We start from the raw sequence: 18,856 nt of genomic DNA, 5'->3' as shown, positions 1-18,856 counted from the left end.
TTCTTTACCATCTGAGCCCCAGGGAAGCCCTTTTCTCTTATAGATTTGTCTTTTTTAAACAGTTCATAAATGGAATCATCCAATATACGGCTTTTTTGACTAGTCTTTCACTAAGCGTAATATTTTCAAGATTCATCCATGTTGTAACATGTATCGTTACTTCATTCCTTTTTTATGGATGAATAATATTCCATTTGTGGACATACCTCATTTTATTCATTCATTCATCAGTTGGTTGCTATTTGGCTTGTTTCCACTTTCTGGCTATTGTGAATAATGTTGCTGTGGAACTACACTTTTTTTTTAAGCTCTGCCATGTGGCTTATGGGATCTTATTTCCCTGACCAGGGATTAAACCCAGACCCCAAGAAGTGTTAGCACCAGCGTCAGAACCACTGGACATCAGGGAATTTCCTGAAACAACTTTTAGCATTACACTAATAGCGTACACTGAGGGATGTCATAAGAAATATAATAGAAATGTGAGATTTTTGACCGTAAGTAAATTTATTGCCCAGGATTCTATCAATAAGAATGCATGAGTTAGGCTTAATTTGAAAAACTTAGATGCTTAGAGACACTGTGAATCCTGTAGCAATCTTTTCACTTTTGGCATTCACCTTTAGAAAGTTCAGAAACAAATTTATGGCCTACTTCTAGCAGGTATACAGGATCTTGATTTTTACTTTTAATTATCTTTTGTCCTGGTTACTTGCTTATTTTTATATTGTTGTATTATACTTGTTTGAACAACATAGGGTATAAATATTAATGGCCATTTAGCCTCCTCTACAAGTCATGACTGAACAGAAGCAGGGCCTTGAGTATTCAGGGAAAGCAAACTAGAAGTCAGTTGGACAAGAGGACCATACACATAGCCTTTTAAATTTTAATAACTGCCTTCAAGGCAGAGATGTAAAATTGTAAGTTACTAAGAAGCAACAGTTAGAACTGTACATGGAACAACAGACTGGTTCCAAATAGGAAAAGGTTGTATATTGTCACCTTGCTTATTTAACTTCTATGCAGAGTACATCATGAGGAACGCTGGGCTGGAAGAAGCACAAGCTGGAATCAAGATTTCTGGGAGAAATATCAATAATCTCAGATATGCAGATGACACTACCCTTATGGCAGAAAGTGAAGAGGAACTCAAAGGCCTCTTGATGAAAGTGAAAGAGGAGAGTGAAAAGGTTGGCTTGAAGCTCAACATTCAGAAAACAAAGATCATGGCATCTGGTCCCATCACTTCATGGGAAATAGATGGGGACAGTGGAAACAGTGTCAGACTTTATTTTTTTGGGCTCCAAAATCACTGCAGATGCTGATTGCAGCCATGAAATTAAGACACTTGCTCCTTGGAAGGAAAGTTATGACCAACCTTGATAGTATATTAAAAAGCAGAGACATTACTTTGCCAACCAAGGTCCGTCTAGTCAAGGCAATGGTTTTTCCCGTGGTCATGTATGGATGTGAGAGTTGGACTGTGAAGAAAGCTGATCGCCGAAGAATCGATGCTTTTGAACTGTGGTGTTGGAGAAGACTCTTGAGAGTCCCTTATACTGCAAGGAGATCCAACCAGTCCATTCTGAAGGAGATCAATCCTGGGTGTTCATTGGAGGGACTGATGCTAAAGCTGAAACTGCAATACTTTGGCCACCTCACGCGACGAGTTGCCTCACTGGAAAAGACTCTGATGCTAGGAAAGGTTGGGGGCGGGAGGAGAAGGGGATGACGGAGAATGAGATGGCTGGATTGCATCACCGACTCTGTGGACATGAGTTTGAGTGAACTCCGGGAGTTGGTGATGGACAGGGAGGCCTGGCGTGCTGTGATTCATGGGGTCGCGGAGAGTCGGACACGACTGAGCGACTGAACTGAACTGAACTGAAGACATAAATAAAAAATCATGTTATCTTTATCCACATTTTCTAAAATGAGATCCTAGAAACACTAGGGGTTCTTCAGTTACATTTTCTATCAAACAGATTTAAACTACCTATGGAACTCACTTGTTATTTTAACCCATTTGTATATAGGGGATCCATGTAAAATTTCATTTTACAGGATAGTTCTAAAATGCTTGAAAATTCCTGGGAGTGAGAACAACAAGAGACAGGTAGTTGGGGAGACAAAGGGATTCCCAAGTGACGGAGTGGTAAAAAATCTGCCTGCTGATGCAGGAGAGGCAGGTTTGATCCTTAGGTGGGGAAGGTCCCCTGGAGAAGGAAATAGCAACACACTCCAGTATTCTTGCCTGGGAAATTCCATGGACAGAGGAGCCTGGCGGGCTATAGTCCATAAGGTCTCTAAGAGTTGGACATGACTGAGCATGCACATATATGCATCTGGAAAACATGGATTTGCCCTTAACCTGCTTTGTTATTCCCTGGGCACGCTTTCTTCTTTGTAGAAGAGGTGAGTTGGATTAGAAATTTCTGAGGTTCTTTCCAGCTCTGCCACTCTATAAGTCACAAAAATTAAATAGCTATCTGAATGCAGCCCCACTACCAATTATTTAACAAGGCAAAATCTTATTTAAACAGACTGCATTATGTTACAGGATACTTGGGGCTGGTGTGCGGGGATGACCCAGAGGGAGGATAAAGGGAGGAGGGAGGTGAGAGGGGGGTTCAGGAGGGGGAACTCATGTACACCTGGGGAGAATTCATGTCAATGTATGGCAAAACCAACCAATATAATATTGTAAAATAAAAAAAATAAATTAAATTTTTAAATAAAAAAAAAAAGATTGCATTGATTTAGGTTCGAGGAGTTCTGTCATACAGGAAGTGAATAAGCCATCAGTGGTGTTCTTTTTCCTTTTGTTACTTAAACTTTTGAATTAAAACTGTACATATTTTTAAACTTTTTATTTTATATTGGAGTATAGTGATTAACAATGTTGTGATTGTTTCAGGTGGATGGTAAAGGGACTCAGCCATACATATACCTGTATTCATTCTCTCCCAAACTCCCCTCCCATCCAGGCTGCCACATAACATTCTGCAGAGTTTCATGTGCTAGACAGTAGGTCCTTGTTAGTTATCCATTTTAAAATATAGCAGTGTGTACCTGTCAATCCCAAACTCCTTAACTATCCCTTCTCCCCACCCTTCTCACCTGGCAACCGTAAGTTCGTTCTCTAAGCCTATGAGTCTGTTTCTGTAAAATTGTACACGTTTTTTAAAACAATGGTAAATTAAGTGATCTTCCAAAACCGTGTACAATTGGTGAACAACCTAGTCTCTTACTTAGTACTAGGAAGAGATCGTTAGCCTTCTTTCCACGGACCACATAGTTCTAGCTGAAAGCTAAGGATAAGTGTTTCTTTCTTTCTTTCCTCTCCCTTTCCTTTCCCCCACCCCTCTCTCCTCATTCCTTCCTGTTCAACATTTTGCCATGGACATTTTCAAACATAGAAGTTGAAAGATTTATGCAGTGAACACTTATACCCACCACCTCAAGACTACAACTGACATTTTGACTACACATATCTACCCATCTAATCCACCTCCTCCATTAATTAATCTTATTTTTGATAAATTTTGAAATAAGACAGCAGTTCATTTCACACCTAAACACTTCAGTATAAATATTAACTAGAGTTAAATGTTTATGGTTTTGTGATTAGGCAAAATGTAAATAACACATTTTATGTGTAGTGCACAAATCTTAAGTCTAAGGGTTTGAGTCACATGGGACAAAGCTTATTTCTCACCACATACAGTTAGCCTGTATCACTGTCCAGTCAGTCTTGGTCTCTGCACACCACCATTCCTTTTTTATTGCTGGGTCACATTTATTATATAAATATATCTCAGTTTACTGATCCAGTTTCCTGTTGATGGAATTGGGGCTATTTCCACTTTGGGGTTATAATAACTAAGCCACTATGAACATTCTTGTGCAACTCTTTTTATAGATATATGCTTTCATTTCTCTTGGGTGAACACCTAAGAGTAAAGTTGCTGGATCATAGGGTACGTATGTGTATGTTCAGTTTCCTAAGAAACTGCCAGACTTTTTCTAAAACAAAATAGCAGTTTCATTTTCTCCACATCCTTGCCAACGTTTTATGTAGTCAGTCATTTTGATTTTGACCATTCTGGTGGATGTGTAGTGATATCCCAGTCTCTATAAGCTGTCTCAGACTACTCAGACTATGTAGTGATATCTCAGTTTATATATCTGTATAACACTATATAGAACATGTTTTGCATGGGTTTATTTCCCATCCATCTATCTTTCATTGTGAAGTGTGTGTTCAAATGTTTGCCTATTTTTACTGGGTATTTATTTGAATGGTCAGGAGATTTTTTAATATATATCCTAGATACCAGTCCTTTTTCAGATCTGTTTTGTATTTTCTCCCACTCTATGGCTTGTCTATATATTTTCTTAATGGTGTTATTTCATTAGTACAAGTTTTAAATTTTGATACAGTCTATTTTATTGATTTTGGGGGGTAAACATTGTTACCTATGTCCTAAGAAACCTTTGCCTATGACCAAATAACAAAGATATTCCCTTCGTTTTAGTTTTTGTTTTAGAAACTTTAGATCTATAATCCATCTCAGATTGATTTTGTGCATAGTGTGAGATAAGGGTTGAGGTTAATTTTTTTTTCATATGGTTAACCAGTTGTTCCAACACCCTTTTATGCAGTAATGTAGCAGAATATAAAATTAAGATCCAGAAATCAATAGCCTTCATACACACAAGCAATAATACGGGAGATAATTGTAGAGGAAAACCCCATTCAAGTCATAATAATGAAGATAAAATACACAGAAATAAACTTAACAAGAAATGTACAAAATCTATGTGAAGAAAACTTTAAAACAGTCCTAAAAGACACCAAGTAGATTTGAACAAATGAAAAGATCCCCGTTCTTGAATGAAACAGCTTAGCATCATAAAGAAGTCAGTTCTCCTCATATTAATTTTTAAATTTAACCCAATAAAATACTAAAAATTTTTTTAAATGGAGGTAGACAAGTTGATACTATCTATATGGAAAAACAAACATGCACCAACAGCTAGAAAAATACTGAAAAAGAAATTACATACAGGGTATTAAAGCACACTGCTGCTGCTGCTGCTGCTGCTAAGTCGTTTCAGTCGTGTACGACTCTGTGCGACCCCATAGATGGCAACCCACCAGGCTCCCCTGTTCCTGTGATTCTCCAGGCAAGAACACTGGAGTGGGTTGCCATTTCCTTCTCCAATGCGTGAAAATGAAGTCGCTCAGTCGTGTCCGACTGAGTGACCCCAGGGACTGCAGCCTACCAGGCTCCTCCATCCATGGGATTTTCTAGGCAAGAGTACTGGAGTGGCTTGCCATTGCCTTCTCCGATTAAAGCACACTACAAAGCCTTTATACATAAAATAGTGTGGTACTGCTCACCTGAATAGACAATAGACCAGTGAAATAGAAGTTCAGAAATATAAATAAAGTACATAGAGAAATTTAATGTATCATAAAGGTGACATCAAAAATCAGTGGGGGGCAAAACTCAACTTTTAATAAACAATGCAGGAAAGCTATTTGGAAAAAAGGTTAAATTAGATTCATACGCCACATCACACACAAGAATAAATTTCACATGGATTGGAGATCTGAAGAAATACATTAAACTATATAAGTACCAGAAGAAAATTTTGGTGAATGCCTGTATGTCCTGAGTGTAGGGAAGAGTTTTCTAACAATGACTCCAAATCCAGATGCAATAAAAGATTGATACATTTGACCACATAAAATATCACATAAGCAAAGTCAAAGATGGTAACAAACTGGAGGAAACTATTTGCAACAATATCACTTATAAAGGGCATGTATCTCCACTATCCAAAGAACTCTTTTAAATAGGGAAGAAAACACCAAAAACTTGATTTAAAAAATAAGCAGGACTTCCCTGGGGTCCTCAGTGTAGGGGTCATGGGTTCAATCATTGGTCTGGGAAGATTCCACTGCTGTGGAGTAACTAAACCCATGCTCTAGGGCCTGTGCTGCTGCTGCTGAGTCACTTCAGTCATGTCCGACTCTGTGTGACCCCATAGGCGGCAGCCCACCAGGCTCCCCCGTCCCGGGGGTTCTCCAGGCAAGAACACTGGAGTGGATTGCCATTTCCTTCTCCAATGTGTGAAAGCAGCAACCAATAAGCCTTAGGGCACAATTACTGAAGCCCATGTTCCCTAGAGCTGCACACAGCAACTACTGAGCCCTTGAGCCACAGCTACTGAAGTCCAAGTACCTAGAGCCCATGCTCTGCAACAAGAAAAGCCACCGCAATGAGAAGCCTGCACACCGCAACTAGAGAGTAGTCCCCACTTGCCACAAAGAGAAAGCCTATGTGCAGCAATGAAGACCCAGTGAAACCAAAAATAAATAAAAAATGGCCCTTAAAGAATAAAATGTTCTGTTGTGCTGCTAAGTCACTTCCTCACTTAATAATAGAAATCCAAATAGAAACTACACTGAGATACTATTTCTCAGCTATCAGATTAGCAAACATTTAAAAGTAAGGGAACACAGTCTGTTTGTTGGCGAGGTTGTGGAGAAACAGGCACTCACACTCACACATTCAGTACTATGTACTGGTGGGAACACAAATTGGTACAACCCTCATGGAGAGGGAATTTGGCAATAACCAACAAAAAATACACAGGCATTTACCCCTTGAACCAGCGTTTCCAGTCCGAGGAATTTACTTTGAAGATACACTTTAAACAATACAAAAATACATATACATGCAGTTATTCATTGTACCGTTTTTGTGTGTGTGAATGCAAAACAATGAAAACAACCTGAATGCCCTTACATAGGACAGCAGTTAAACTATAATATACCTACACAATAGAGTATTATGTAACTGTTAGAAAGAATGGTATGGAGTGATTTCTAGGAAAAATTAAATGAAAAAGAGCACAAAAGAATAAGGAAGAAAGGAAAATAAAATATCCATTTATCTGCTTATGTTACAAAAGGTAGCACAGGAAATATAAGCCAGAAACTTAAAAAGACTGCTTAACTACATGAGGTGAGTGGAAACAGGATGGAAAAAATGGTGGATGTGAAAAGGATAGAAGGAATCAGGGGTGGGAGTGAGACTTCTCTAAGTACACAGTTCTATATGGTTTTGGCTTTTGGAATCATATTAATAAGGTTCACATGTTCAAAAATAAACAAAATTGGTAAGGATTGAGAATGCCCCCCAAGTGCAATATGCAAGCTCAGTCACTCAGTTGTGTCCGACTCTTTGTAACCCTATGGGCTGTAGCCTGCCAGGCTCCTCTCTCCATGGAATTTTCCAGGCAAGAACACTGGAGTGGGTTGCCATTTCCTCCTCCAGGGGATCTTCCTGACCCAGGGATAGAACCCGCGGCTTCTGCAGCTCCTGCATTGGCAGGTGGATTCTTCACCACTGCGCCACCAGGAAGCCCACAAATGCAATATAAACAGAAGCAAATGAATGTAACTGTATGTCAAATGTCTAACATAATCACATTATGGTGGCAATGGCAGGGGAGGAGAATGGCATAGAACGTACATACAGATAAAGAAGTATGCAAATGTACGTGTATACATACATATATTTCCCGGCCCTGTTCTCCAAGACCTCTAGAAGCAATCACCACCTAGTATTAATGAATACAAGTATATTCCATACCCTGGTTTCTAAATATCATTCTTTGGACTTCCCCAGTGGTCCAGTGTTTAAGAATCTGTCTGCTGATGCAGGGGACACGGGTTCAATCCCTGGTCGGGGAAGAATCCAAATGCTGCGGGGCAACTAAGACTGTGAGCTGCAACTACTGAAGCCAGTGCACTCTAGAGCCTGTGCTCTGCAACAAGGGAAGCCACTGCAACAAGTCCACACACAATGAAGAGTAGTCCCCTCTCGCCACAACTAGAGAAAGCTCGCATGCAGCAACGAAGACTCAGTGCAGCCAAAAATAAATAATTTTAAAATAAATACCATTCTTCAATAAAAGGAACTGTGACTTCTTGGAGAAATGGCTAATTCCAAGGCTGGACATGGTCCGTACAAAATGAGCCTGAAATATCACATGGTACCAAAAAGTAATGAAATGATTAAAGAATGAAGGGAACATATCAAAATACACAGGAACCAGCTTGAAAGGACTGTCAGTGGACAAATCTGTGACAATTTGGTCAACAAAATAACCATATTAATGACTTATGACCATAGGTTACAACAAATATTCCTGAGTCCATACTGATATAAATACTAAAAGTCGATTCAGGCACAAAAAAGCTGATGAGTTACTGGATACTTACATAGACTGGAAGTACCTCCCCACAAGATACGTATTACTTACAAAACAAAAATAGTAACTTCATAGTGGAGAAACCCAGCATCACTTCAACCAAATAAAGTTAAAATTACCAGTAGCGGGAGAAATCAACAGCACAATACAATGCACTAGGGACACAATATGACTTCTGTAGTATTCCTGGCCAAGGGCTTCCCTAGTGACTCAGATGGAAAGAATCTGCCTGCAGTGTAAGAGACCTGGGTTCGATCTCTGGGCAGGGGAAGATCCCCGGAGAAGGAAATGGTTGCCCACTCCAGTATTCTTGCCTGGAGAATCCCATGAACAAAGAAGTCTGGCCAGGCTACAGCCCACATGGGATTGCACAGAGTCAGACACTGCTGAGTGACTAAGCATGTGCGTGCATGCACACACACACACACACACTCCTGCCCAAACACACACACACACACTCCTGCTCAAACACACACACACACACACACTCCTGCCCAAAATGCATTGCCTGGAACCTAATCATGAGAAAATATTAGACAAGGGCAAATTTAGAACATTCCATAAAATGGCTGACCTGTATTCTTCAAAAATGTCCATGTCATAAAACACAAAGACTAGGAATGTTTCTGGATTACAAGAGACTAAAGAGACATGACAATTAACTTCACTACATCATCATGAATTAGTTTTGGACCAGATATTTTTGTTCTCTTGATATAATGAATATTAGTTGGACAGTAAGAAAAATTTGAACGAGATCTATAGATTAATGACAGAACTTCTGTCAGCCTGGATAAACACATAGGAGTGACATCCTGACGTAGAATAGAAGAGCAGAAAAAAAGCCTCTTTACTTAAGCCACTGTATGTGAGCCATCGTTGGATCTTAACAGCAGCATATCCTACACCAACTAATACAGACCAGGTACATTAAAGTAGGATGCTGCCAAACACAATCAACTATTTAGCACTGCCCGGTTCAGATGTGGCCATGGAAGATAAAGAACAAGGAAAAACTTCCAGAAGGAGGATAAGAAAAACAAAGGATAAGGAAATTCCATCCAGAGAGCAGAGCGAGAATCTGACCAAAGGACTTTCTCCACTGCCATCCTCTTCTGAATGTGGGTCATTATGGTTATTCTGTCATACTGCACTATTGTATACTGGGTATTCGAGGTGTCCATCTGTATCTGGACCTGATGGTGAAGACTGAGCATAATGCATTATTTTGAGTTAGTAACTGGATAGGACTTTGGATTGTTCCTTTGGGGGACAGGGCAAGTGTGTCCTAAAAATGGCAAGAGGGCTAAACATGGATGCCCAGAGGGCGAAGACTGAGGTAGAGACTGCCAGTGGTCAGTCAAAATCCATTCCTCCCTTCTTCCCAGACACATGGCCAAGCTACATTTTCCAGCCTCCTTGCAAGTTAGGTGTGGCCATATAACAAGTTCTCTCCAGTGAAATGTGAACAGAAGCGATGTGTGTGATTTTCAGCCCTGGCCCTTGAAATCTCCCACATGCACTCAACCATGGTCTTTCTCCACCTCCTGTGGGCTACAATGGTGATGACCAAACAACCTTGGAAGCCATGTATTAAAGATGGTAGAGTAGCCTGCCATTAGCCTATGTCTTTCAATAACCTTATAGAGAAAAAGCACCTGCCAATTTGGAAATGCTGTCCTAAATTGCTACCAGCAGGAGAAAATTTATGTATTAAATCACTGAATTTCTGTTGAGTCTCTTCTCACAACAGCTTAGCCTTCTGAAGTTAATATAGAGGCCACTGCAGCTCTCAAAGCAGACAGTTCTTAAGAAAAGGCTTTTGAAGGTGCTAAACTAAGAGATGCCAGACAAACCATTAACTGCTATGGAAGGGCCCATTAAATATGTCTACACGTATACTGAAACTTGGTACAAAGGACACCAGTCCCAAGAGATTTACAATCAGAAAATGAATCTGACCCAAACAGGTTTTGGCAGGCATGAAATTGAGTGCCACACTCTGCTCCAAGCTTAATCTTAATAATCCATCCAAACTTCTCTCAACTCACTACCAAAGCTGTTTGCAAAGGACAAGATGATGAAGTTGACTGCTTTACTAAGAAGGAAAGTCAGGAAACCACAGGGAAGTTTCCAAGTGGCCTAAGCCAGACCATTATGGCTCTGGAGGTTGGGAACGTCATATAACAGTCACAAATCAATTACTATTGCATAGGCTTTGGGAAAGTCACATGGGAACACCCTTCCGTTGGTTTCCTGAGAGATGGGTTGCTGAAGTCTCCCCAGAACTCCACCAAAAGGGCACAATTCTCAACCTGCCATCAATGAGTCAGCCTGGGGCACAGAGCAAGAAACTGATTTGGAGGAGGAAATTATGCTCTGTAGACAGGTGAGAAGATACTGGTAAGGAAACTTGGCAAATGAAGGTCACTAGGACAGGGAAACTGTTTCATTGGAGTTGAAGGAAAGAAGGCCTGATTGGAGAGCTTTCAAGCGAATGTGAGAGGACTTCCCTGGTGGTCCAATAGCTAAGACTCCATGTTCCCCATGCAGGGGGCCCAGGTTCCATTCCTGGTCAGGGAATCAGATTCCACATGTTGCAACTAAAGATCCTCTGTGCTGCAACTAAGACCCAGCACAGCCAAATAAATTAAATAAATGGTAGAAAAAAAGTGTTGGGGGGTGAGGGCAGGGGAGGCAAGGGAGAGAGAGAATGGGAAAAGTCCAGGTAGCCAAAGGAGACAAATAGTGGCTAAAGGGAGATGCTTAATCAAGGGAATGTTTCTTCCCTAGTTTTGAAGATGGGAGATGTTTGCACATTGTTAGGAATGATTGAGTTGAGCAGAAAACTGATTATGCAGGGGAGAGAGGGAAATCCAATGTCTTCAATACAAGGACAGTTTATCCACTGTAAAAGGAAATGCAGTGGATACAAACACAAAGGGGCAAGTAAGTGGTACATTTAGTAGCACAATGGAGAGAGGTAATTAAGAACATGCACTGTGGAGTCAAATGAGGAGTCACAATCTAAACTCCATCACTTTTTAGTTATATGCCCCTAGGCAAGTTGATCTAACCTGTGCTTCCTTTCCTTATCTGTAAAATGTGGATATCAACTAGAAATCTTCTGCAAGAATCAACTACCAGTGAAGCACTTTGAATAGTAATGACACACAGTAAACATTCAATATCGGCTGCTGCTGCTGCTGCTAAGTCACATCAGTCGTGTCCGACTCTGTGTGACCCCATAGACGGAAGCCCACCAGGCTCCCCCGTCCCCGGGATTCTCCAGGCAAGAACACTGGAGTGGGTTGCCATTTCCTTCTCCAATGTGTGAAAGTGAAAAGTGAAAAGTGAAGTCGTGTCCGACCCCCAGCGACCCCACGGACCGCAGCCCACCAGGCTCCTCCATCCATGGGATTTTCCAGGCAAGAGTACTGGAGTGGCTTGCCATTGCCTTCTCCGAATATTGGCTGCTACTTCTTCAAAATTGGTTATAATTTTGCTATAAGCACTACAAAATTATTTAAAAGCTAACTTGCCAAAGATTCACTGAATTCCTCCTGCCTATCCTGAACTTGAGATGGAAGAGGTAAAATAAAAAGTGAGTAAACATAGCTGACTTCATTTTACGTTTGCACCACCAGCCTCAAACTTACTTCTACTGAGGAACCTACTTCTTGGCAATTTAATACAACTACACAACTGAAGCTGTAGGAAATAAAAATATTATTTTTCTCAATGGTAGAGTAAGGCTTAATGAGTCTAACATGCATATTAGAATACAAATCAATTTATTACAACTTATTTAAAGGTACCCTTATTATCTTGGATATTTGCCAATTCTGAGAACATTGCATTTAACACTGAAGTGACTAAAGGTACAGCTGGGAATACCTGGTTTTTTAAAAGCTGATGTCAGGTAGTGGGTAGCCAACTATCGTCCATTTTGCCCTACCCACCCCTAAGTGGTTACTAAATAGTTCTTATATCCATGATGGTGATCCATAACGGTCATTTATGCTGTCCCCTTTGCCTGGAATTCTTGGCCTTGGTCACTCTGCCCCCGTTTCACCTTTCAGCTTTTAAATCAACTCAAGTAGCAGCTTTATTCATAACAGTCAAAAAGTGGAAACAACTCAGATGTCCATTATTTATTGAATAAATAAGCTCTGTTGATACAGACAATATGGATGGACTTCCCTGGTGGCTCAGACAGTAAAGAATCCACCTGCAATGCGGGAAACCTGTGATCAATCCCTGAGTTGGGAAGATTCCCTGGAGGAGGGCATGGCAACCCACTCCAATATTCTTGCCTGGAGAATCCCATGGACAGAGGAACCTGTTGGGCTACAGTCCATGGGATCACAGAGTCAGACATGCCTGAGAGACTAAGCACAGCACAACAAACACACAAATGGATAATCTTGAAAACAGGCTGAAAGAAACCTTATACAAAAGCATACTATATGACCCCATTCATTCATATCTAGTTCTAGAACAGTCCAATTTTATCTGTGGTGGAAAAATAAACAACAGTTGGTGCTTCTGTAGAGAGAAGGGATGAAAGCAGAGATTGATTTGGTAAGGAGTACAAAGTTTCTGGACTAATGGTTACGCTCAGTACCTTCAATAGGGGTTTGGGTTATACAGCTGTAAGTATTTGTTACAAGTCAGCAAATGTATACTTACAGCTTGTGAATTTTATCACATATGAATTTTACACCAAAAGGAAAACACGGCAAATATTAAACTCTTAATGATAAATGCCGAAATATTTAGGGCATAGTGTACTCATGTTTGCATTTACTTCTAAATTAACATAAAAAAGACATTGATACATGGATATATGGTAAAGCTAGAATGTAAAATGTGTTTGCTGTAAAATTCAGCATTGCTGTGTGAAGAATTAATAGTAAAATGCTGGGGAAAATACTCAAGTGTCAGCTTTATATGAAGCCTCCCAGAGGGCATCCACGGTAAGTGCCCCTCCTCTGGGCTCCCATAACACCCAGCAAAAACAATGAACTCACCCCCATTTTATTAGTTCTGAATCTGCATACCAACTCCCAGCAGAACTATAACTTGAAAACAAAGCCTGTCTTATTGGTCTCAGCAGCTAGCACAAGGCCAGGCACATAGTAGATAGTAAGATTTGTTGACCTGAAGTGATGCTTAGTGAACTTCTCGTTTTTTGGCTCATTTTCTTTTGCTGAATCATTACAGCTTCCAGAAAAATCTATCTGACCTGAACTCATATCTGTGAATCCTTACAAACTCCCTTTTTGGAAAGATTTTGAAGCTATCCCTTCTGGTTAATCCTATTCCTCCTCCCCACTCTCTCAACTTTAAAAACTATTAATTAGTAACTACTGACAGACTCATTTAATTCATACTCTTTACAGAAGTCAGCTGGGTAGCACATTAAGGACTATGTTGAGTCATACTACTCAGTTCTATAGCCAGCCAGACTCCTTAAAGAAGTTCCATTTCCTCACCATGGAACAATGAGAAATGTGCCATTTTATATTTATGCAATTATCTGTTATGTATCGTTTCAATGCTGCCAGGACTTAATGCAGCCAAACTGCTTGAGTGGCAACCCCATCATTTACTAGCCATATGACCTTGCCCAAGGTGTTTTTGTGCCTTGTTTTCCTGCCTCTTGATTAAAAAAATAAAAAGGAGATGGGGGAAGCGGGGGGCATGATAATGTGTCACCCATTGTTGTGATCCTTCATAAGATATTGCACGTAAACCAGTTCAAACAGTGCCCAGCTATTAACTAACATTTATTATGTTCAATTCTGTATCACCAATGGCAGAAGACTGGGCTTATATGATCTACAAATTCGCCTAAATGACCAGTGTGCTAGTGCTACACTGATCCGAATCATTTTTAAGAGTACAATGCAGGGAGGTGACTATAGTTAATAATACTGTTTTGTATATGTGAATGTTGTTAACAGAGTAGATCTTAAATGTTCTCTCCATGTACACAAAAAAATGGCAATTATTATGAGGTGACACGTTAACAAATCTTATTGTAAATTTCACAGTTTATGCATATGTACCAAATATTCATGCTGTATACTTTACACTTAGACAGTATTATATGGTAATTACAATTCAATAAAGCTGGAAAAAGGAAGAATACAATGCAGGGAATTCCCTGGTGGTCCAGTGGTTAGGACTCGGCAGTTTCACTGCCATGGTGTGGGTTTACTCCCTGGTCAGGGAATGAAGATCCTACAAGCTGTGCAGCATGGCCAAAAAAATTTTTTTAAAAAGAAAGAGAACAATGCAAATCTTAACACAAACACACACACACACACTTTTCTCTCTCAGTCTCTCTCTAGCTCAGCACATTCTGCTGGTTTCCTTCCTAGCACTAATTACATAATAAGTTTAATTATTTTATTTGATTCTTTCCTTATTTGTTTGCCCCACTAGATCTATGGAGGAGGGGCCTTGTCTATTTTGTTTGCTCTTAGATCTCTAACACATGCCTCAGCACACAGTGGGCACTCAAATGTATCCTGGATGAACAATGCAGATATTTTAATGAGCATTTAACTCATACCAGATAAATAAGGAGAAGGAAATGGCAACCCACTCCAGTGTTCTTGCCTGGAGAATCCCAGGGACGGGGGAGCCTGGTGGGCTGCCGTCTATGGGGTTGCACAGAGTCGGACACGACGGAAGCGACTTAGCAGCAGCAGCAGATAAATAAAGTAATAATGGTCATAGGTTTCTACTTTAAAGTAATAACCCAATTAGGGATTTAGTCTCATTTTAAAATACATGATTTATTAAAAATATAAAATGGCAATATTTCCTATAAATTATTCCCACCCAAGCATGTTAAAAGATGTGATAATAGGTACACTTTCTAACCACTTATAGCCACCCTCCTCTTTCAAGCACAAAAGATAAAACATACAACATACTGTAGGTTTATTTTTATTCAAAAAGTTACTGTCTCAAGACATAAATACAAATCAGAAAACAGTACAATTAGGACAATAGAATGTGGAGGACAACAGGTTAGAGTAATATATAAAACATTTTTAGCTGGTTGAAAACAAAGCTGTAAGAACTGCTTTCACAAAGAAGTACTCCTTTCAAGAGTGAGAAAAAAAAATCAACTTAGGTTTAAAATCATATATACAGTCCTCTCAGCAGTTCTAGTAAATGCAGTGGTGTGAAAAACAACATAGGCAATACTTTCGCACGTAACAATATTTGTTGATGGAAAATCTGTTAGACATGTCTTGATTTCATTTGTTATTAACCATGATTTAATAAAATAATTGTATTTTATCATGATCTTTTAGCTAACCTATGGTTTTTGGCTACCACAGCCCAATGCTTGTTGGTTTCTGACTCTTAAGAACTGGAAGCCTTTTGGTGGTATTCACCCATCTGAAGATATTCTTGTATTGCAAGCATATTAAGGCATGGAATGATTAAAATAATATACCTCAAGAACTGAGAGACGACTGACAAAAGATAGATACACATGTAATATAAGTTAATATTTTGTTTTAAACGATGTCTAGCTGCCTAAGCCTCGCAAAATGAGTTGATGTCAAAATGGCAAGTAGCCACTTTCTGTTTTAAACTAATTCATTTGTGAAAGGACATAAAATGAAGTTTAAAGCTTAGCTTTCAAAGAATATTATGGGTTATGAATTCTATTATCCCATCTAATTTACATACAGAGGAAATGTACTGTAACCTGTTAGAAGTATCTTTAACCTGAAGACTGCTTGCAAAGACAGATAGATAAAACAATATAAAATACAAATTTAAAAATCATTTTAAAGCATGAACACTCATGCTTTTCTATTTTTAAACATTGTTAAACTTTCAATATATTTCTGAAACCTCATAATTTTAAGTTGGAATTTAAAAGTAAGAAAAAACTAAACAAACTGCGCAATTATAAAATCAGCACCAATTTATATATATATATAATTTTATTTAAAATTTAGATCCCTATTCCCACACTCTAATAAGCTGTATAATTTTTGTTTAGAGTTTTTCTGCAAACATACTACAATAAGCTTCTTTTATTTGGAGACAAAATACAGTGGCACTACTGGAAGGAATATCACAACATTACATTTTTATCTTAAAGGACAAGCAAACTTTCAGGGTTGATAATGGGATAAGCATGTTTGAGACTGGTTACCTTCTGGCAGTTCACTGCATCTGGGTATTTCTGAAAAGTATAGAGAAGCTCTTGGATTTTAAAAATATCTTAAAATACATTTTAGATGAAAAAATTGTAAAAGTTCTGCTTATAAGTTTACTTTTCTCCACAATTACAATATTTAAAAGAAAGCCTCGTTGATTGATGTTTCAAGCATTTAAATTTAGAATGCTAAAAACAATTCTATCCTATAATTTCAGGGCGGGGGAATAAATTCATCCTTAACTTTGTTTCTTGGATGTAAACAGAAATCCAGCAGAGGTCATCATTACTTAGTACACCCAGTAAATAAATGTAAGAGGATTCACGTCTGTACCAAACGCCTCTTCAGATTGTTATAGTTTCTTTAAAAAAAGCATGAAATAATTGATTCAAAAGCCAACTAACAGCGCATAAATAAAATATTTACTTTCTAAGAAAAACTGTAGCTTATCATCAAATTGTTTACTTGTCCTTTACTTTTTTCAGGCAAACAAAACTGCCCCTCAAATGCACTTGATCTTGGTAAGTATAAGCACGTCATATTCTCCTTAGAGAAAAATCTGTACAGAATTTCACTGTATCTACCACACTTTAAAATTTCCTCTTCCACTTAGAAAATGACTTCACCACAGACTTAATTGCGTACTGGTATTAAAACATTGACACCCCAAGAACCTAATGAGAGAGAGGGAAAAAAAAAATCTTGTTAAAGTTGTCATTCATTTCTTTGTAAAATATATTAATACTTGGCAATATTAAGTTTAATAACATGCTAAAAGTCACTTTGAAAAATTCCCTTCTCTTCATATATACAGTTTTAAAATTATAATTACCGTTAACATAGAATGAAATAACATCAGGCTTAATCACAATCCTACCTACCTCATAAATATAACTAAAAGCATAAATCATGTCTCATTTATATGTTTATACACAACCCTAATGCCAAGATAATGCCCTGAACACAGGCACCCAACCTATGTTGAATGAACAAGTAAATGTGCTTCTTGACATACACTTCTGGCACAAGAATGTCTGGCAAACTCAGTCATTTGCACTGTGAAGTGGGTATCATTTTTAAAGTCTTTTGAATACGCAGACCAAAAACATCCAAGAACAACATAAATACATAGAAAATAGGAAGCGTTCTTTAGAAAAGCTGGACTGAATGAACAGGTCGACTAATTTTTTAAAATCAAGTAAGTAAAATATGAGCAAAAAGTTATAGTGATGCTTTTCATTACATTTTGGGGCTTCCCTCGTAGCTCAGCTGGTAAAGAATCTGCCTGAAATTCAGGAAACCAGGGTTTGGTTCCTGGGTTGGGAACTCTGGAGAAGGAAATGGCAACCCACTCCAGTTATATTTCACTCCATTACATTTCAGCTGGGGAAACAATGCTAGGTAAAATCTAATCATTACTTGTCACTAACTTTAAAAGCAGGTAATGAATGGAGCAACTCCCTCTTGTTTGTTAAGCAAGAATAAGTTACAACTTTTAGTTGTATATACTAAAAGTTGGGCTCTTCAATTAAATTTCCAGCACTATGACAATTGAGTAATATTTTTTAAATACTATGAGCTAGTGAAAAACTGATAATTAAAGACAGAGGTAATGATCTAAGACTGAGATTACAAAGGGCACTTACTTGCAAATTAAATCTCACTTTAACAAAAGTCATAGAACTCACGAATTGTTTTGATCTGAATTGAAGGAGCTATATATTTTCAGACCAGGAAACAAATATCTATCTGATTGCAGCCTCCATGTAGCAAATCATCAAGTAAAGTGTTTGGAATCCCCAGTAAGGAGAACAATAGAGGATTAATGTACCCCATTCTTACCAGTCATCCATCAAAACCACCACCACTAATCGCCCCTTGCCCACCCCACCCCTAAAGGTTAAGCGGTCTCCTTTTTAGTTTTAAGAGTCAGAGTTTGGGTGGTTACAATGTTTCCAAAGAGGCCTAGGTGATAGGTGATATTTAAAAATCCCTTCTAGCCATAACACTCTGACTCTGGGTAATGGAAGATTTAATGATGAATGAAAGGATAAAATCTTAATTGACAGTTTTAGTGTAGAGTGTGGCATGAAGATGAACTCAAGTTCTTTCCAAACCAAGTGTCTACCTAGAAATAGCCTGAACAGATCTTTTTTTTCCGCCTCCTCCTGGGTTTGTACAGACAAGGTTATAAAGGAGATTCTTCTACTAGAACATTAAATTAGCTCCATTATACCAAACCCTTCCTTTACCAATTTTATACTACAGATAATTCTAATAAAAGAATCTCAACACAGAAGAAGGACATTAGTGATACTCTCTTTTTCTGGTAACATAAGCTACCTGTTTCTGGTGTCAAC

General features: G+C 38.7%; 1 protein-coding gene across 7 annotated transcripts in view; it reads right to left on the bottom strand.

The window, feature by feature from the left end:
- Positions 1–1,277: 1,277 nt before the first annotated feature.
- STAG2 (STAG2 cohesin complex component) overlaps positions 1,278–18,856 on the bottom strand; it is a 146,486-nt gene continuing 128,907 nt past the window's right edge. For all 7 annotated transcript variants that reach the window (XM_088833814.1, XM_055393932.2, XM_088833817.1 and 4 more), the window contains one exon: positions 1,278–17,170. In XM_088833814.1, the coding sequence (XP_088689940.1) occupies positions 17,147–17,170 (24 nt within the window). In that variant the 3' untranslated portion in view covers positions 1,278–17,146. The remainder of the gene's footprint in view (positions 17,171–18,856) is intronic.

The sequence above is a fragment of the Moschus berezovskii genome, chromosome X (genome assembly GCF_049115385.1).
Source record: "Moschus berezovskii isolate FMDL1 chromosome X, NW_MosBer_1.0, whole genome shotgun sequence".
NCBI classification, from domain to species: Eukaryota; Metazoa; Chordata; class Mammalia; order Artiodactyla; family Moschidae; genus Moschus; species Moschus berezovskii.
The sequence above is the reverse complement of the archived record's forward strand: the minus strand, read 5'-3'. Positions and strand labels throughout refer to the sequence as shown.